Raw genomic sequence first — 21,707 nt, 5'->3', positions numbered from 1 at the left:
TTCGATCCTGGGTCAGAAAAATCCCCCAGAGAAAATGGCAACCCCCTCCAGCATTCTTGCCTGGAAAATTCCATGGACAGAAGAGCCTGGGGGGCTACAGTCTATGGGGCTGCAGAGTCAGACATGACCGAGCGACTCAGCGCACACAGCATACCTGTACTTTTACCTATGCTTTGTAACTGCTGTGCTTTCCACTGTGGGCAGAGTCAGCTGTCCATTTCACTAACACTGCTTGCTCAGGAGAACTTGCTCTGATGAATGTAGTTAGGTCTAAAGATGTCTCTGCTTTGGCTTGTCTTGTGCTTCCACCACTTGTTAAAGGTGGGCATCTGCATATTAACATGAATAGGCAGTATTTGCAAATGCTTAAAAATCTCACAGGTACCTAAGGATATACACTAAAAAGTAAGCATCTTCTTTACTCTCATCCTCAACCACCCAGGTCCATCCCCAGAGGAATGTGGTACCCTCCAGAGATTCCATATATTATCAAGTCAAATAGCAGTGTTATTGAGTCAGAACCAACGCCAGGGAGTTAGGGGCTACTGGATCAGGCTGGAAAAAGTCCTTCCTGAGGAAAATCTCTCTCTTATTTGAAAATGCACTGTTTATAATCTGAGTGTCCAGCTCCTGTAGGCAGACCTATAAAGGACTTGTTACTGTAGACCAACTACCAAGCTACAAAAGCATTTGTCATAGTGTTATCTCATTTAAACTCTTAAGACTTCACTGTTTCCAAAATTTACTTAACATTACTTTAGGGTATACTTGAAAAATCAGATAGGGGATTGCTTCCTGGCCTAAAGCAGGTAGCAAATAAACACACAGTTGGCATTTCAACAAAATTTTCTCTCCTTTTGGAGACAGAGCATGCCAAGTAAAAACCACAATAAAAGAAATCTTAATTTTCATCTATTTACAGCAATAGATAAGCTAAATGTCCTGTCATTCTAACTTCAGTTCTAGTTCAGTTCAGTTCAGTCACTTAGTCGTGTCCGACTCTGTGACCCCATGGACTGCAGCACACCAGGCCTCCCTGTCCATCACCAACTCCCAGAGTTTACTCAACTCATGTCCATTGAGTCAGCGATGCCATCCAACCATCTCATCCTCTGTCATCCCCTTCTCCTCCCACCTTCAATCTTTCCCAGCATCAGGGTCTTTTCAAATGAGTCAGCTCTTCGCATCAGGTGGCCAAAGTATTGGAGTTTCAGCTTCAGCATCAGTCCTTCCAATGAATATTCAGGACCAATTTCCTTTAGGATTGACTGGTTGGATCTCCTTGCAGTCCAAGAGACTTTATTGGAACTCAAACTAAAATTTTAAAATTGAGCTCAAATGGTAACTTTTATGTTTAATTTGTACCACAGATGGGCTGAACTTGGTATTTTCATCTGCAAGAATGTTTAAACCTTTAATTTTCTCCTAAAAGGGTAATGAACAAAACAATCAGTGATCAAATTTAGAAATTTATTTACAAAAGTTAATTATTTTTGCTTTTAAAAAACAATTATTCAATTCATGAAGAATAACCAAAAACAAATCTCATCAAAATGTATTACAATAGTCTTTCACAGAATCAATAGCTTTTTTAAAAACCACGAGTGAATAATGTAAAACCACAGTGTAAAAAATAGAAACTTTAATTCTAGTGACTAGACTGAAAGCAGATAAATAATCTTCTTCAAAGAGAAAAAAATAACTAGAGGGGGAAAAAAATGGTGTAACGTGTAAAGCCGGAAATTTAAATATCAGTTTAGTTCCTCATTGCTAACATGGCATTTATATCCCAGATGAGATTTCGTAATTGATCCATAATTTGCTTCAGCTGTTGATTCTTCTGTTTGAGTTTCTGCAGAAACAAAAGAATTTATCAAAAAATGTTTCATGAAATACAGACCATGAGGATATAAGAATAAAATGTCATAAGTCAGAACTCTAATGAACCAGACAGAAATTAATCCTTAAGGCATAGCAGGAGTAGGAAATGGCAACCCACTGCAGTATTCTTGCCTGGAAAATTCCATGAACAGAGGAGCCTGGTAGGCTATAGTCTGTGGGGTCCCAAAGAGTCGGACACAACTGAGGGACTAAGCGTGCACTTCCTTAAGGCAGAAGGTCTCAATACTTTTCTGGCTGCAAACATCCACTGAAAGGCATAATAAATTCTAATTCAGCCTACAGAGCCTATGGCTCCAGCACCTACCTCCTTTTCCTCCTCCACTCGAACCACCAAAGAAAATAAGCTAAATATTCAATTATAAAACCTAAGCATATAGGTTTCCACAAGGCAGTGTGGCATAATGGTTAAGAACACAAGCCCTAAAGCCTGGATTCTCTGGGTTTATGCTCAGCTCCTTCACTAAGTAAATATTACTTAATTTCTCTGTGCGTCAGCTTCCACAACACAAAAATGGGGATAATAACTGAACCTATCTCATAAGGGTTGTTATGAAGAGTAAAAGATCTGATTCACGTCAAGTGTTAGCAGTGCGCCTGGCATACAAGTAAGTGAAAGTAAGTGAAAAGTCAAAGTGTTAGTCGCTCAGTTCTGTCAGACTCTTTGAGACCCCGTAGACAACAGCCTGCCAGGCTCCTCTGTCCATGTGATTCTCCACGCAAGAATACTGGGGTGGGTAGACATAAGCATTCAACAAATGTTACTGGTAGGCACAGAACATAAACTGTCAACAGAGAATATAAAGTATGATAAAAATGCAATTGATCTTTCAAACATGTGGCAGAAGTCACTAATTTCTCTCAGCATGAAGTGCAATCTACTTCTAATTCTGAAAACAGGATGCCACAGCCCTGATAGAATCTTATTCATAACTGAGATTTGCTGGATGCCCTGAGTGCACATGGCAAGTGTCTGTTATCTCCAGATCTGGCTCTCTACCCGACCACAGTTTATAAACTTATTAAGCATCTTTTCTTCAAATCGTATGTAGTAAATGTCTGTGTAGATAAAACAAGATCAGAACAGAGAATTTCAAAGTGTTCACTAATTGTTATAATAATCATTACTGTTAAGTGACCTCTTGGAAACATTACGTTTGGAAGTAATACATTTATTTAGATAATTTTAAAGACACTACATTAAAATGCCTCCAGATCAAGTCGTACATGTTCATTATAAAGAGACCTAGAAATCTTAATTTAGATTTATTAAAGAGCAAATTGAGATAAAATAAATTGCTCATATTCTATCTAGAGTTAGAGAGGTAACAGGAGGAAAGAAGCCAAAAGGAAGGAGGAAGAAATTCCTATTGGTATTTAACTTCTTGAAAGGCCAAGTTTGGTGAAAGAAGCTTAGTGATCACATTTTCAGTATTCATTAAGAAGTAACTGGAAGTAATAAAATTATATTAATGAGTGGTTAAAAAGAGACTTTCAAATCAGTATCAAAACAGAGGTTACAGATGGTTCCCACAATGGAATAAATGCTACTTTCTAGAATACTCACTTGGAAATATAAATTCTGATATTAAAAAATTTAGCTTCACTAACTCAAAAAATAAAGAGAACTAAAAAAAGGGAGGATATTTTCAAGGTAATATTCAACTCTAGGGAACAGTAAAAATTTGTTATTTAAAGAATGCCATATTATAAGGCATTAGGATAGTTTGTCTCAAAGAGACCACTAGGTTTTAAATTTAAGTTTTAAATTTAAAAAAATGAGCATACAACTAAAAAATACCTGGGGCCAAAACATCATGAAAATATCAACACCAAAGCTGACAGCTATGCTTATTAGTGGTTAAACTGTAAATAAATTTTCATGACATGATACAGGATTTAATATATACAATCTTGCCACTGATTGATTTTAACAGAGGTTGACAGCTGCTATTATCAAAATCCATCAGCTGTGCCTAATTAGTTACATTAACAGGTGAATGTGTAAGTAGAGTACTTAAAAAAATGTTTATGCTAAGTAATACTATGTAATTTAATATTCATCCAAAGGCTGTGACAGTTGATCAAAGTAGTCTGTCCTCTGGATCCATGGTTCTGTGTCTGCAGATTCAGTCAGCTGCAGATTGTGTAGTACTGTGGTATTTTATTGAAAAAAATCTGCATGTAAGTGGACCCACACTATCCAAACCTGTGTTGTTCAAGGGGCAACTGTGGTTGAAAAATCAAACCAATTAATTTCGACTTTTAATAGCATTTGTGTAATTATGTAATTAAATTGTTGCGTAGTTGCTCAGTCATGTCTTGAGTCTTCTGTGACCCTCCTCTGTCCACGGGATTCCCCAGGCAAGAATACTAGAGTGGGTTGCTATTTCCTTCTCCAGGGGATCTTCTCAACCCAGGGACTGAACCCGCACCTCCTACATTGGTTGGAAGATTCTTTACCACTAAGCCACCAGGGAAGCCCATAGACCAACATTTTACCATCTGAAGGTGGTTATTTAAAATAAACATTTTTCACAGAAACACTCAAGTATGTGTGCCATTAAGACAGAAAAATATATCAGTTAATCATGAGTTTACTCAGTGTTTTATAATTTTTCAATTATATTTTAATCTTATATCCCAGAAGGGAGGTACAAAATCTGAAGAAGTAGAGGAAAGGGAAAAAGAATTAGTAGCAGTAATTATACATAAGATAACTTGGTTAACAGGATATGTATTATGTTTAATTCACATTTATGATGCTTTATTTAAGGAATGAGTTAAAAACCTCTTTGGGTCAAAAAATCTACTTTGGTGTTTAGTTGTTAACTTTATTCTCTTTTGCCTTTTTAAGGAGAATTTCGATTTGAGTTAACCAAATCGTAGGGCTCTCCCCTTTAAAAAAAAAAAAATATATATATATATATATATATATATATTCCCCACCCCCCCAAACTTTACACTTTTTAGGATGGACCTAGAGTGTCATTCAGAGTGAAGTAAGCCTCTCCCTTTTTTTTTTTTTGGTCTCTGTTTATCACTTAGTTCTTCAGTCTTCCCTCAAATTAGACTAACAATTTCCAGAAAGTAAGAGAGAGCCACGAGGCCAATCAAATGAATACTTCTCCTGCCACTCAAGAGAAGATACCTTCTCTCTAAATTCTCTTCAAAATTTTTTCCAATGGAAATATAGGGCTAAGCTTTAAATCTGTTTAATTTAAAACATTTAATGGATTCTTTCCTTTTTGTAATAATCTTCAGTTCAATACCATGTTAACTGAAATAAGTTTTACCCCAAAGCCAGAGGCACATACAACAGCAAATTCAACAGATTCAAATGGTTTAATCAAAATCAAGGAGCATTCTCAAATGCCTGAAGTAGAAATGGGAACAGAATTTAAAATATGGGCTTTTCCCTCAGAAATACTATTTTGTGTACTGAAATAAACTCATCACAGATAAACACTGTGGACTAAACACATGTTTCTTTTTTTTCTCAAACCCAAATAAAATGGCAGGAGGGGACTGCAAAGGCTATAAATTAACGTGGAGAAAAATGATCAGAAAGGAGACAACAGCAGATGCCAGGTGGCACATTTTAAGGTGGGGCATAGAAGGGGAGTAATAAATGAGAGGAATGTTAAATGACGTGGGAGGAAACCACTGTACCAGGCAGAAGGATGCCACTGAGAATGGCTGATCCTCCACGGAGAACTGGAGACAAGTGCCACGGCAAAGTCTGCTGTGAGGCCTGGGGACCGAAGCTGGAGGGGAAGAGCTACAGAAGCAAGTGAGAGCCTAGGTGCTCATTCCTACTTCTCACCAACACGGGACTGAGTCCCCTCTCCAGAGTTCCATACCCACTCCCCCTTTCAGGGAACCAGAAGGTTTGTTTCTTATGAACTGAATAACTGGGATTTGGAGTTTGAGTGCCACCAGCAGAGCAGAAGGCAAGAAGGCAAGAGAATCTCCCTCTGTGTAGGACACTGGAAGATTCTGAACAGCCCTAAAGAAAAAAATCTCAGCAAATGATCCTTGGTCCCCCAAAGAAAAAAGCCAGCTTGTTTCCAATCTTGCTATGATGAAAGCCAACTCACAAAGCCTATGATTAGGGTCTTAGTGCCTCACTCCCAAATAGAAATGGCTCAAGTTTAAGCATCAGATGCTCCACAGATCTCTGATCCTCCATCTACAAAGACAACAAAACGTAACAGACAGGGGTTGACAAACTATGGCACATGACCTGTTTTTGTAAGGCCTGTGAACTAAGGATGGTTTTTACATCAGAACAAGGACCACCATGTCTCACAAAGCCTAAAAATATTTATAACTACGCTCTTTAAAATCTACCAAATGCCATATGAGAAGATTATGGAAGAACACATTCTAATTTCTGAGGGAAATTAATTTACAACATATAATTTTATATCCAGCCAAACAATCAACTGTACAGATACACAAAGACTAAAAACTTAAGTCCCTGCATTTCTCCTGAAGGAGCCACTGATGTATGAATCTTACAAACAAGGGAGGAAATAAACCAAGAAAGAGGAAGATGGGAGACTAAGGAGATAGTAAAACTAACTGAAGAGGTGAAGGAAAGGCCCAGGACAGAAGGTGAATACCAGGTATAGTGAGCATTCAATTCAGACCTAGCAAGATGGTCCTAGCAAGACGGAGGACTCTGAGGGCGGCGGTGCAGGGAGGGGGGCGGTGGAATGGGGGGAACAAACCTATAAGTCATCTGATAATTTGATGCTGGAAAGTTGGAAAACAGTACTGAGCTGCTCCCACAGATGCAAAAGAACTAATCAAAATTTTTCAAAATTACAGAACTATTAACTCTAGGAAAACAAAAAATTGTTCAAGGAAATATAACTCTGGTTTCCTATGTGGTTTAGCAATAAACAGTATCTATGTGCCATAATAATATGAACACAGAATATTTACTGAATCCCAATTATGACATAACCACAATGAAAGAACTGGGGGGAAGGAAAGAGGTAGGTGAATCCTAGACAGAGACCATAAAGAGACCTACATCCTCATGTGGAGAAATACTTTTACATATCAAAAGCTTTGTATCAATTATATCCTTATCTTAAAATTCACAAAATTCTAGCTAGTAAGAGTTTTTTGATTACACACTGTCACGGAACTACTATATTCTGATTATTTGAAAGGTCATTTTAAAAAAATCAAGAATAGGCCATTTCAAAACCATATTAGAAAAAGGGAGAAACTTAGAGAAATAGGAAGTGAAATGAAACTTATCTTTAGAGAAATGATCTCATTCTGAAGTTTTTCTCTCCCCCGCCCCACCAAAATATCATATCTTCTAGGTTAGAGAACAAACTACATTTAAGTCACACGTAGCATTCTGAAATCAAACTTATCATCACAATGGTGTTTTATTTACATGTATATTTCATTTCATAACTAACATCCTTACTACAGAGAAAAATAATAGAACACATCCATTGTGAACTAATATATAAGATTATCAACCGAAACATATATAACACTTCTTAATATATGGATGTCTCATCTCTCTGGACTACCAAACACCACTTACTCTTCAAGATCTAACTTAAAAGTTTCCCCTCTTAATCCCTACTGTAAATTCTTTATGCTTATTACTGTCAAATTTGCTGAAAATATTCTTAGTGTATAATTCACCTCATAAACTTTTCTTAAATGTTATTTTAGAAATCTATCTTTTTTTTCTGAGTTTTGATGTATATTTTTCTTTTAGTTTTCTAATATTTTGTTTTACAAGTCTTACTTTCACCTCGAAATTCATTTTGACACATGGTGTAATGTAAAAACTAGCTAAATTTTCCCCAAAGTGTCTATTTTTAAAGACTAATTTTCCACATAATCCCTCTTATGTCATATTAAATTCTCATACATTACTATAATAGTAAGACAATTTTTCTGAATATTATTTTACTCATTGTATAATCATAAGGGATTTGATTTAGGTCATACCTGAATGGTCTCGTGGTTTTCCCTACTTTCTTCAATTTATATCTGAATTTGGCAATAAGGAGTTCATGATCTGAGTCACAGTCAGCTCCCAGTCTTGTTTTTGCTGACTGTATAGAGTTTCTCCATCTTTGGCTGCAAAGAATGTAATCAATCTGATTTCAGTATTGACCATCTGGTGATGTCCATGTGTAGAGTCTTCTCTTATGTTGTTGGAAGAGGGTGTTTGCTATGACTAGTGCGTTCTCCTGGCAAAACTCGACGTTCCCTCTGGCCATCTCCTGTTGACCACTTCCGATTTGCCTTGATTCACGGACCTAACATTCCAGGTTCCCTATGCAATACTGCTCTTTGCAGCATCGGACTTTGCTTCTATTACCATTCACACCTACAACTGGATAGTGTGCTTTGGCTCCGCCTCTTCATCCTTTCTGAACTGTGGATGGGGGTTCGTGAGACTGTACAGGAGACAGGGATCAAGACCGTCCCCAAGAAAAAGAAATGCAAAAAACCAAAATGGCTGTCTGAAGAGGCCTTACAAATAGCTGTGAAAAGAAGAGAAGCGAAAAGCAAAGGAGAAAAGGAAAGATATATCCATTTGAATACAGAGTTCCAAAGAATAGCAAGGAGAGATAAGAAAGCCTTCCTCAGCGATCAATGCAAAGAAATAGAGAAAAACAATAGAATAGGAAAGACTAGCAATCCCTTCAAGAAATTTAGAGATACCAAGGGAACATTTCATGTAGAGATGCGCTCAATAAAGGATATAAATGGTATGGACCTAACAGAAGCAGAAGATATTAAGAAGAGGTGGCAAGAATACACAGAAGCTGGACAAAACTGGACAAAATGGCTGGAGCTTCAGCTGCTATTCTGTAACACAAAAGTGAAAGTGAAGTCGCTCAGTCATGTCGGACTCTTTGCCACCCCGTGGACTGTAGCCTACCAGGCTCCTCCGTCCATGGGATTCTCCAGGCAAGAATACTGGAGTGGGTTGCCATTTCCTTCTCCAGGGGATCTAAGAATATACAGAAGAACCATGCAAAAGAGATCTTCACGACCCAGATAACCATGATGGTGTGATCACCCACCTAGAGCCAGACATCCTGGAATGTGAAGTCAAGTGGGCCTTAGGAAGCATCACTACGAACAGAGCTAGTGGATGTGATGGAATTCCAGTTGAGCTATTTCAAATCCTGAAAGATGATGCTGTGAAAGTGCTGCACTCAATATGCCAGCAAATGTGGAAAACTCAGCAGTGGCCACAGGACTGGAAAAGGTCAGTTTTCATTCCAATCCCTAAGAAAGGCAATGCCAAAGAATGCTCAAACTACCGCACAATTGCACGCATCTCACACACTAGTAAAGTAACGCTCAAAATTCTCCAAGCCAGGCTTCAGCAATACATGAACTGTGAACTTCCAGATGTTCAAGCTGGATTTAGGAAAGGCAGAGGAACCAGAGTTCATATTGCCAACATCCACTGGATTATCGAAAAAGCAAGAGAGTTCCAGAAAAGCATCTATTTTTGCTTTATTGATTATGCCAAAGACTTTGACTATGAGGATTACCACAAACTGTGGAAAATCCTTAAAGAGATGGGAATACCAGAACACCTGACCTGTCTCTTGAGAAACCTGTATGCAGGTCAGGAAGCAACAGTTACAACTGGACATGGAACAACAGACTGGTTCCAAATAGGAAAAGGAGTCCGTCAAGGCTGTATATTGTCCCCCTGCTTATTTAACTTATATGCAGAGTACATCATGAGAAACGCTGGGCTGGAGGAAGCACAAGCTGGAATCAAGATTGCCAGGAGAAATATCAATAACCTCAGATATGTGGATAACACCACCCTTATGGCAGTAGGTGAAGAAGAACTAAAGAGCCTCTTGATGAAAGTGAAAGAGGAGAGTAAAAAATTGGCTTAAAATTCAACATTCAGAAAACTAAGATCATGGCAAATAGATGGGAAAACAGTGAAAACAGTGGCAGACTTTATTTTTCTGGGCTCCAAAATCACTGCAGATGGTGACTGCAGCCATGAAATTAAAAGACGCTTACTCCTTGGAAGAAAAGTTATGACCAAACTACATGGCATATTAAAAAGCAGAGACATTACTTTGCCAACAAAGGTCCGTCTAGTCAAGGCTATGGTTTTCCCAGTGGTCATGTATGGATATGAAAGTTGGACTATAAAGAAAGCTGAGGCCGAAGAATTGGTGCTTTTGAACTGTAGTGTTGGAGAAGACTCTTGAGAGTCCCTTGGACTGCAAGGAGATCCAACCAGTCCATTCTAAAGGAAATCAGTCCTGAATATTCATTGGAAGGACTGATGCTGAAGCTGAAACTCCAATACTTTGCCCACCTGATGCGAAGAACTGACTCACTGGAAAAGACTCTGATGCTGGGAAAGACTGACGGTGGGAGGAGAAAGGGACGACAGAGGATGAGATGGTTGGATGGCATCACCCACTTAATGGACATGAGTTTGAGTGATGGACAGGGAGGCCTGGCATGCTGAAGTCCACAGGGTCAAAAAGAGTCAGACACAACTGAGCAACTGAAATGAACTGATTCTGTCTGTTCTTATGCCAGTATTTCACACTTAATTATTGTTTTTATAATATGCTTCATCTAACATTTTAGTTTTTGAAGCAAAGAGTCTGTTCGTTTTATTACTTATTGGATTTTTAAATTATATGTATTTGAGTATGCTCTCAAGGAAAAAAGTTCCAATGTTTTATTTGTTTTTTGATTGGTATTGCACTAAAATCTTACTATTTTGTGCAATTTCAAAAGAATTCACATTTATGCTTGGAGTGTTACTAACACTATTCTGTAAAGCAATTATCCTTCAATTAAAAAATAAATAAAAAATGAAATAATCAAGACTTGCATTTTTAGAGTAGTTATTGCCCATGTAAGAATGTCATGTGTTTTTTCAACTATTCAAAATTTCTTTATGAGTCTGGCTAAGGGTTTATGAATTCTGTTTATCTTTTCTAAGAACCAGCTTTTAGTTTCATTCATCTGTGCAACTGTTTTCTTTGTCTCTTTTTCATTTATTTTTGCTCTGATCTTTATGATTTCTTTCTTTATACTAACTTTAGGTTTTATCTGATCTTTCTTTAGTTGTTTTAGTTGTAAGGTTAGGTTCTTTATTTGGGATTTTTCTTGGGAAGGGGTAGATAGGGAGTTTGGGTTGGACATGTATACACTTCTATATTTAAAATGGATAACAAAAAAGACCTACTGTACAGCACATGGAATTCTGCTCAATGATATGCGGCAGCCGGAATGGGAGTGCAGTTTGGGGGAGAATGGATACAGTGTAAGTATGGCTGAGTCCCTTTGCTCTTCACCTGAAACTATCATAACATTGCTAATCAGTTGTAGTGCAATATAATATAAAAAGTTTTACCAAAAAACATCCTTTTATATATATATTAAGTTTAGTCTCATCTATTATGGAAATCCTAACTACTTAATATTTGTTGTTGCAGTTGTGAATAGGATCTTATAATCTGACTGGTTTATGACACTATAGGAAAATGGTATAAATCTTTAAGCTCTTTTATCAAATATTTATTGCCTCTACTTGTTAATCAGTGAACTGCTTTGAGCTTCATTAGCTTAAGCTATAATGTTATGTACTACCTTAACAAACTTAAATTTGTATATAATAACTTCTGTTTTATAAAGTTTGTTTCACTGGCTATAATTTCTAAAATAGCCTCAAACACAGTAGTATAAGGCATCTTATTTTATTCCTGTTTTTAATATGACTGGAGAAGGAAATGGCAACCCACTCCAGCATTCTTGCCTGGAGAATCCTGTGGACAGAGGAGCCTGCTGGGCTGCTGTCCATGGGTCACACAGAGTCGGACATGACTAAAGCGACTTAGCATGCATGCGTGCATTGGAGGAGGAAATGGCAACCCACTCCAGTGTTCTTGCCTGGAGAACCCCAGGGATGGAAGAACCTGGTAGGCGGCCGTCTATGGGGTCGCACAGAGTCGGACATGACTGAAGCGACTTAGTAGCAGCAGCAATATGACTAGTTCTGTGTTTCATTTCTATGAAAAATGTTGGCTACATATCTGAAATAAAAAGTTTTTTTTAAAGACTATCACATGAATAATTTTAAGCATTCTTTGAGTCAGCAACATTTGAAGTCTATCAAATGTCTTTTAGGTATGAGGAAAAAAATTTTTGCAATTTAGCCTACAGACCTTATATAAGTAAACTAAGTTATCCTCCTCCACCTCAGAAAACCTTCTTTGGCTGTGGTAGATTAATTAATGTCCTGATGAATTAAGAATTTAGGAGTGAGGCAGGAGGTGGGGCACTTAGTTGTGAGTAACGCACCAAGACTGTAGTTTTATTTTGTGTGCCGTTTGCTAGCCATGCTTCTATCCCAGAATGGACTGACAACATCCCTTGTTTCCCTGTGTTTTGGGAGAACTCTCTGAACATTACCTTCTGAACTTCTGAAGGTACTAAGCAGTAAGTTCCAGTTAGGGACTTTTGTGGGCTGAAGGGTAGGATGGGGCGGTGCTTTGATAACTCAATTTCTTACTCAGCTGTTGAGACATTTCACATCTCCTACTTACAAAGTGTTATCAGTTGCTGCTCCAAATATGCTGTAACCTAGAGAGCTACAATTTTGCCTAGAAAAGAAAATGTAAATGTGTTGTGACAGAGTGCCTACGAGGCCTTTCTAAGAGCTTTATTGCCTGAATTCGGTGATCTTCTGATTAACCAGATGGCATTTCTGTTTACCTTTGCGTTTTGGGTTGTTCTCTAAGTAAGCTAAATTTGCCACAGAAACAACTGCAGGTAATTCTCTAATTCAAATTATGTTTTTGAGTTACACAGACTCCCTTGTAATTTTTATCAATAATTCAGAAATGTAAGACATACAGACTAGCAACTCACTTTATTGACTTCAGCAATTTCTCTCCTCTCTTCACTAGCAAAACGAGGTGGGCCGGCCCGGTCATCATTCTTTGAGCCATCTTCTTCCACATATGGAATAAGTTGCTGAGAGTGACAGACACAAGTTAAAAGTCAAACATATGACACACAATTTCCAATTATACTGGCATAGATAATGCATCCAGTTAAGATCAATTTTTATACTTCTACTACAAAAATACATTTTAATTCAAGTGATGGCCTAAAATAAAAGCATTAGAAGTATATATCATTTCAATGCGTTCTGTACATTTGCTTTTTTGGGTTTCTTTTGCAAAATAGTCCTTTTACCAAAATTAGTTATCACATGTAATTAAGAAATATCCTACTCAATCAATCAGCAAATATTTAATTGGCAGACACTGGGTGAGGAGACACTGCAAAGATAATGACAAATAAGATACAAGTCCTACCCTTCAGAACTTTATGTCCATTCAGCTAGAATAGGCTTTCCTTCATCTATACTAGAAAGAAAGGAACTTCATGGACATATATTACATAATTGTGATTTACTTGCTATCAAAATGTCTACATAGATTTCTAGATGTCTTTTAGTTGGGAGAAAGTTTTTTTTGTAAGAGAAAAAGTTTACATAGCAATGAAACTTCCAGAAGAATTATAATTAAATATGACATTTGTTTGATGAAACCCCTTGTAGGGTCAACAGAGACTGTCTCTTCCATCTTATATTACCAGTGCAGGAAAGGGACAGAGGTAAGTAACTGGTATAACCAGTAATCAATCTGGCCAAACTTCTGTGAATTCTTGGGACAAATACAAATTTGCCTACATCCACAACTACTTTCTTCCTTTCCTCTCTCCACATGCAGACAGTGGTTCTTCATCTCAAATACATTTAGTCTCAAATACACTCCTGTATACTGATTCCTCTGCCCTCCTATCTTCATTATGTTTCCCCCGATCTTGCCTCACTGTTTTCTTCCTTTTTCATCTAAACAAGAGCTCCCATTTGGAAGGGAAAAAAAAAAACCCAAACCACCAAACCCTCAACTCTATCCCTCCTACCACCTATTGCTTTCTTCTTTCTAGTCTAGGCTTCTTGAAAGATGGATATCCACTTGTTGGCTTCAATTCCTTACTTCCTGTTTAATCTTCAGCTCACTGTGATCTGACTTCTGTTGCTACCTTTCCACCAAAGCTCTGACCAAATATACCAACAATTTTCCTCTAGCAAAATCTGCTGAACAGTTTTCATTCCTTATTTTCCTTGACTTTTCTGCAGCCTCTGTCAAGAGTCCACCATGTTTCTGACCCTCCACATCTCTGACCACTTTTTTTCAGGCTGTATTGCAGTTTACTCTTTCTCTGTTCACCTCATACATGCTGATCACTCGAATAAGAAAGCACTGATGACATGAAACTGTTCTTCATATGTAGTGAGAGAACATGTAACCCCACTCCCTGCCACCAGCTACCTCTGGGGGCAGACATTATCACTTGTCAATAGGAAAGGACCACCTATAAAAATAACCATATACCTGATTAACTAAAATATACCTATGATCCAAGATTAAACTTAAATATGTTTAAAAACGAGAGTGATTCTACTAAGATAATTTAAATTAATAATGGTGAAAATGGTTACAACCTTTTGTCCATAAAGAACTTACATGAAAACCACTGTAAAAGTATTTTACAATACTATTAAAATGTCTACTAAAATATCATGCACTGATTTAATTAAAATGACACTGACACCCATAATAAAAGTTGCCACAGATAATCTCCCCCAACAACAAAAATTCACTATCAGCCTGGATGCTAAAGTCTGCAAGAAATTATCACATGAAAAGACAGCACCACACAGTACTATATATATATACACTCACACACATATGTATCTCACAATTTCATCTTTTCTAGTCAAAAGTAAAACCAGTATGATCAAAATCTGGAAATACTGTGAAAATAGAAGAGAAAAAGGGAAAAAATTACAAACATCCTAAGACTCTTACATTCACCATCCCTCGACCACTAACACTTGCCTCTACTGGAATGGGATCCATCCCTCCGCAGTTTTCATTGCATTTATCATAGACCAATCTCAGCTTCCTGAAGAGAATAGAAAGTTGGCGAAGATGATCCTGTAGTTTTGCTAACCGGTCTTGGTATGTTCCAGTATGGTAAGTGACACCATTTGGCAGCTTCTCGGAGAAAAAATCAAAAACATAAAGTAGTGAAAATCAAGATTTTCTTTAAGCAAAGCTAAGGAACAGAAACAATCTTTGAGCAATGCATAAAAGCAAGCTGTTCTTCACAATGAATCAAGTGCAACTTTAACAGTAATACATGGCTCATTTATTAATTAGCTCCTTGGCATACTGTCAAGCAGTTCTAGAAAAGACTTTGTGATAAGCCTTTTTGATAAGTTGAAATGCTTTCTGCCTCTAACTTTTGATTATATGTATACCACAGCTTTGTATTATAACTAAAAAGAATACACAATTTTAATATCACTTATGATAATGTAAAAGCAGCAAGGTGCTAAACTCAACCAGGAGCTGAATTCAAACAATTCAAAATACAATTTAAAGAAAAAGAAGAAGAAAAGGAAAAAAATGAAGATCAGGACTTTTCAGTAGAAGAAAAAGAAGAGTATGCTATCGTTGTTGCAAAAATAATCTCAAGATACGTTAACTTATGATAATTAAGATGCTCTAGGCATGCATTAAAACATAAAGCTGTCACAAAAAGTTTTACTTTAAAAAGAAATCAATAGCAGGGGATCTATAGTAGCAAGTCAATCTGTACTCGAACATCTTTAATAAATTATTGCAAGTAACTGCTATGATCATAACTCTGTCTTGGATGCTTATATATTTTTATTCAGGAATTTTACCAAAAGAAGTCAAAATACATACTGAAATGCCAAAAATCACAGATAAATGGAGAAACTGACTACTACTTACAACTAAATGCACATCTTGTGTAGTGTTGAAACTTACAAAATCTTCCTCTCTCTGTACATCTTTACAATATTTTATTCCCACAATTTGATCTGTGAAATTATCCTAAAACTAGAACTAACAAAATTTGTACCATGGTTTCTAGTATATAAGTTAATTTCATTATAATCACTAATTCATACATTTATCTTGAGGATTATGAAGTGACTTAAAATCAAAACTCCAACTAATGTCTAATAGCTAGAAGATCAATCCAGTCTTTTCTAAACCTCACTTCACCCTTTTTTTCTTTTCTAAACAACTGAGGTAGGAATCAAAGCCTGATATAGGGTTCAGAGAAGAAGTAAGAGCCACTATTGTTCCAAGTAGGTAAAACCATAAACATGGAGGGGAAAAAAAAAGACTAAAGGCATATACATAGTTATACATATATAGTTATTAAAAGGTGTAATAGTTGATAAAAATGTAATAGGAAGATAGGCTTAATAATTGATTTTTTTCTTTTACTTCATTTCTAAATTTCCTGTAATGTTATGGTTTATAAGTTAAGGAGATAGATCTTTTAAAATTCTTTGAAATTAGTTTTTAAAATATTAGGATTTTTGGAAACTTTCAAGCATTAAAACATTCTGAGGATGATATCGCAAAGAAGAGTGATATAGTAATAAAGACTTAATTAGTGAAAACAGTTTAAAGGACCAAAGCATTGAGAGTTCACCCCCCACAATACTATGTAGCATTTCTCATGATCTTTCAATTCATGAACTTTCAAAAACATTAAAAAATAAGAAAAAAATTTCAAAGGGTCACTGCTTTCTTGTTTGGGTGACAACAAGAAATATAATAATTACACTTTACATACAGAAGCAGGCTATACCTTTATTATGGTACTACATTTTTTGTACCTACATTGTAGATACTACATACTTTGCCTATATTTTGTATTTAATAAAGACTAGAAGATATTCACATTTATATCTCTATTTAGCATAGTGCACATGTGTAAGAGTATGTTTTGTATGTATCTAATAAACATGATCCAAGGATCATCTGCAAGGAGATCCAACCAGTCCATTCTAAAGGAAATCAGTCCTGAATACTCATTGGAAAGACTGATGCTGAAGCTGAATCTCCAATACTTTGGTCACCTGATGCCAAGAACTGACTCACTAGAAAAGACCCTGATGCTGGGAAAGACTGAAGGTGGGAGGAGAAGGGGACAACAGAGGATGAGATGGTTGGATGGCATCACCGACTCGATGGACATGAGTTTGAGCAAGTTCCAGGAGTTGGTGGTGGACAGGGAAGCCTGGCGTGCTGCAGTCCATGGGGTGGCAAAGAATCAGACATGACTGAGTGAGTCAACTCAACTGAACTATGGAGGGAGGTTAGACAGGTAGCAGATGAGGAGGAATGTTCACTGTAATGTCCCTTCTTATTTCTGAATTCAGAATATATTTTATATTAAAAAGAAAGGTAAGATTTAAAGCATAACAAATAGAACCAAAGCAATACTTTTTCATGCAGGGAATCAACCTAGGATCTAGTGATTTGGGGGGAGACATCTGTTAGCCCCATGAAATTTTATTCAGAATGTTTCTTTATATGTGCAGTCTTCTCAGAAGAGAGTCTGTAGTTTTCATCAGATTCTCAAGAGGCTAAAGGACAACTAATAAAGGAGGACTTCTCTAAAACCAGTGCTTAGAAATAACCTCAGAAGTTGGTATTTATGGTACGTCATCCTTCTGGATTAATAGTATAGAAGATAATTTTAAAAATTTGAACTTAAAAATATATTAACAAATAGTTTATATGTAGTCTTGTTTGTACCACTTCTCCTCCTAGCTTTCTATAAATTAAGGAGCACACTGTTGCTTAATTTACAGCCAATTATGATATGGCCCAAAGGGGCTTAGTGAGTTAAAACACAGAATTCACAAGAAGCACAAAAAAATAATTATTGTAGTCCTTACAAGTTGGTTTTGAATATATGCCCACATGTAATCTAGTTATTGATAGTATCTTTTGAAAGAGTTCAGTTCTTTCACTGTCAGTCATGGATGTGTATTATATCTCTGTTAATAATACAAACTGTTGATAGCAAAATAGTATAATAAAGAGGTTAGAAGCTACCAGTCATATATGATGTTGAGTAAATTCTTCTCTCTTTAAGTCTGTTTCCTTAACTGTAAAATAGAGATAAAAATACTTCTTAGAACTGTTTTTATAACAATGTACCTGACTAAGGAAAGTATTTGATAAATGTTAGCTATTAGCTCTACTAGTCCCATACAGCAGCTTAAAAATAAATATTTGCTAAATCCTGAGAGATCATTTAATCTGTACTTTAGTCATCTTACATTTTAATCTATAAATTTTTGAAATGATTGCCAAAGATTTCATATCTCCTCTTGGATTCCCTTTTTATCTCACAGTGGCTTATTGACAGGGTCTTATATTTCCATACAGTTGTATTACTTGTATTACTTCTAGAATCAAGAGGAAATACACCCAATCATTTTATGTAAAAAGGCAATAAAACAATCTTTAGTGCACCAGCGAAAGTAAGAGTTTGAAAGAGAGTCTGAGGACCTTTTCAAATTTACCCTACACTGACTATCACCTCTGTCACTTCACCTCTCAGAGCCATAGAAACCTCATACATAAAACAAGAATGATATCCACATCACACAGTAATAAGATACGCCTTAAAAATGGGTTAGTAAAATGGTGCTGGAATGACATGATATCCAAATGCAAAAAAAAAAAAATCCATATCTATCATTATTTTAAAAAAGTAACTCTATGTGGATCATAGACCTAAATGTAAAACCTAAAACTATAAAACTTCCTGAAGAAAACATAAGTAATCTTTGGGTTAGACAAAGATTTCTTAGGTATGGCACCCAAACCCAAAATCTGTAAAAGGACAAATCAATAAACTGGATTCCATCAAAATTTAAAACATCTGTTCTTCAAAAGGCAATGTGAAGAGAATGAAAAGACATGCCACAGACTGGGAGAAAGTACTGAGGAAACAAAAAGATATACAATTCCAAAAAAAAAAAGGAAAAAGAAAGACAGTAACAAGTACTGGCAAGGATGAGGAAACTTTTGGAAAGATTTCTTAAAATGGTAATCAATCATTTCCCTCATAATCCAGCAATTCCGGTCCTAGGCATCTACCTACTCAAGAGAAATGAAATACATGTTCACACAAACATTTGTAGCTGAATACTCAGAAGTATTTATAATAGCTCCAAAGTGGATGCAAACCAAATGGCCATCAACAGATACACTAATTGTGATATAGTCATACAATAGAATACTATTCAGCAATGAAAAGGAATGACCTATTGATATTTGTTGAGTGAAAGAAGCCAGACTCCCCCCCCCGCCCCCAATCATAGTGTATGATTTCATGTATATGAAACTCTAGAAAATGCCAACTAGTTTATGATGCCAGAAAGCAAAAGGGAGATTGCCTGTGGATGGAAAGCCAGAAGTAAAGATTTAAAAGGGGCACGGAAATGTGCTCACTTCGCCACAGAGGGAACGGTGGGGTGATGGACGTTGGTTTCACAAGTACACATGTGTCAAAACTCTGAATAAATGCATTGTACTGGGAGTCAGTTATACCAAAATAAAGCTGTTTAGCAAAAATGGTAAGCAGAATCTGAATTCAACTCCTTGAACCATCACAAAATATTCAGTGGGAAAATATGAGATTAAAATAACCCAAAGAGAGTTGCGGAGTGAGGCCCACCTCCACCTTGAAAGATACAAGAGTTCGCCTAGAGCCTAGAGAACCCAGTCGAATCTAGAAAACGTGGCTTCATTCTTTCAGAAATCCGGTCTAGAAAACATCACCTTCACATCCTGGGGACAGACCCTTTATCGGGGAACGCATCTGAATGTAAATGAGGGAGACCCCGTACTCGAGGATTGTCTAGGGCAGCCGCGTCGACGCCGAGGGACCTCACGTAACAATTAAACCAGCTGCCCCTTCCCTCGCAGAAGCGCCTCGCTCTCTCCACGCACGGCCCGGAGTGGGGCCCGCCCTCCTTCCCACCTGCATATTCCTCAGGAGCTGGAAGATCTCCATGGTGCGGTACACGATGTCTTGGACCGTCTCCTGCCCGATTCGGCAGAGCGATGCAGTGTTGACCTCTCGGGCCGCCTGCTGGGCCTGGGGCCCGGCGAAAGGCCCGGGCGCCATGCCCGATGCCGCCAACGGAGGGGTGGACATGGCGTGGCAGCGGCGTCAGGTCAGCAGGGCTGGAGGGCAGGTGTCGGCGATATTCCCCGACGCAGCGCGGCCTCAGGCCTTTGCGTAAACAGGAGCTAGTAAGACCTGGGCGGTCTGATTTGAAAACAGCGGCCGCGACTTCCGCCACGGTGACGTAGCGCGTCGTCAGACGTCACAGGGCCCGCCCACTCGGCTGGTCCCTGGGAACCTGTGGTTCAAGGACGGCCGGGATTGGACTGGACGCGCGGGCGGTCGGGTCGGACGTGTTGAGCAGCCAATCACCGGGTGCACTCCAGACAGGGGGTGGTGCGCAGGGTGGAAGGCAGGTGGGCTTTCCCACAGTTCGTTTCCCAGCCTCAGCCAGTGGTTAAAATTCTTAATAGAACTCTGACTTCGTGTTCATTTTCTTGCTGATTGTTGCCTTGTCACGAGCCCACGACGTTTGTATTATTACTTTCCTTTCGCAGCTGGAAGGCAGACAAGCTTTCCTGACCACGGAAAGTATAAAATTAACACTTCTGTCTCTCGTGGCATACAATTCCTCCACTTCCTTCCCTTTTCTGACTTTGGCACTATGTTATATATAATTTTCAGTCTGTTTTCTTTCTGACTTCTCCTTGCTTTATTCACACACACCAGTTATCCTGGACTAAAATTCAAAGTTAGCACTGCCCAACTGTGGACAAATCGCATCGCTTCAACCTTTCCCAGTGTCAGGGTCTTTTCCAGTGAGTCAGTTCTTCGCATGAAGTGGCCAAAGTATTGGAGCTTCAGCTTCGGCATCAGTCCTTCCAGTGAATATTCAGGGCTGATTTCCTTTAGGACTGACTGGTTGGATCTCCTTGCAGTCCAAGAGACTCTTAAGAGTCTTCTCCAACACCACAGTTCTTTGGTGCTCAGCTTTCTTTATAGTCCAGCTCTCACATCCATACATAACTACTGGAAAAACATAGCTTTGACTAGATGGACCTTTGTTGGCAAAGTAATGTCTCTGCTTTTTAATATGCTGTCTAGGTTGTTCATAGCTTTTCTTCCAAGGAGCAAGCATCTTTTAATTTCATGGCTGCAGTCACCATCTGCAGTGATTTTGGAGCCCAAGAAAATAAAGTCTTTCACTGTTTCCATTGTTTCCCCATCTGTTTGCATGAAGTTATGGGACCAGGATGCCATGATCTTCATTTTTTTGATGTTGAGTTTTAAGCCAACTTTTTCACTCTCCTTTTTCACTTTCAAGAAAAGTTTTTTAGTTCTTCTTTGCCTTCTGCCATAAGTATGGTGTCATCTATATCTGAGATTATTGATATTTCTCCTGGCAATCTTGAATCCAGCTTGTGCTTCATCCATCCCAGCATTTCGCATGATGGGAAAACTTTGGAATTGTTGATAGTATTAAGTGAGATTCTGAATATAAAATACTTATAGTTCAAAGCATAAGTATTCAATAAATATGCTCACATGTATAACAGTGAGAAGAAATAGGTAAAGTTAGAAGTAAGGACTAAAGTTGTCCTAGGACAGAGGCAATAGGAATACTAAGGGACAGAAACAGGAAAAGAAGGCCATAATAACAAAGTTGACAATAGCCTGTGAGATTGAAGGAAAATCAAGATAATATCATATCATGGAAGTCACAGGAAGCACAGGTTATTTCAGAAAGGAGC

The 21,707-nt window shown here is 37.7% G+C and overlaps 1 protein-coding gene across 5 annotated transcripts; it reads right to left on the bottom strand.

Annotated features, from left to right (window-relative positions):
* Positions 1-1,451: 1,451 nt before the first annotated feature.
* Positions 1,452-20,193, bottom strand: MED30 (mediator complex subunit 30). 5 transcript variants are annotated; one of them, XM_065903281.1, is made up of 6 exons: positions 19,870-20,193; positions 14,877-15,035; positions 14,721-14,791; positions 12,832-12,936; positions 7,894-8,025; positions 1,452-1,852 (listed from the first exon to the last, which is right to left on the bottom strand). In XM_065903281.1, the coding sequence occupies exons 1-6, from the start codon at positions 20,044-20,046 to the stop codon at positions 1,825-1,827; spliced, it is 672 nt and encodes a 223-aa protein (XP_065759353.1). In that variant the 5' UTR covers positions 20,047-20,193; the 3' UTR covers positions 1,452-1,824. The 5 variants fall into 5 exon arrangements, 4 of the variants coding, with proteins under 4 accessions (XP_065759353.1, XP_065759356.1, XP_065759357.1 ...); XM_065903283.1 differs by lacking the exon at positions 1,452-1,852 and adding an exon at positions 7,249-7,282; XR_010658676.1 differs by lacking the exon at positions 14,721-14,791.
* Positions 20,194-21,707: the final 1,514 nt, after the last annotated feature.

The sequence above is a fragment of the Muntiacus reevesi genome, chromosome 12 (assembly GCF_963930625.1).
Source record: "Muntiacus reevesi chromosome 12, mMunRee1.1, whole genome shotgun sequence".
NCBI lineage: Eukaryota > Metazoa > Chordata > Mammalia > Artiodactyla > Cervidae > Muntiacus > Muntiacus reevesi.
The sequence above is the reverse complement of the archived record's forward strand: the minus strand, read 5'-3'. Positions and strand labels throughout refer to the sequence as shown.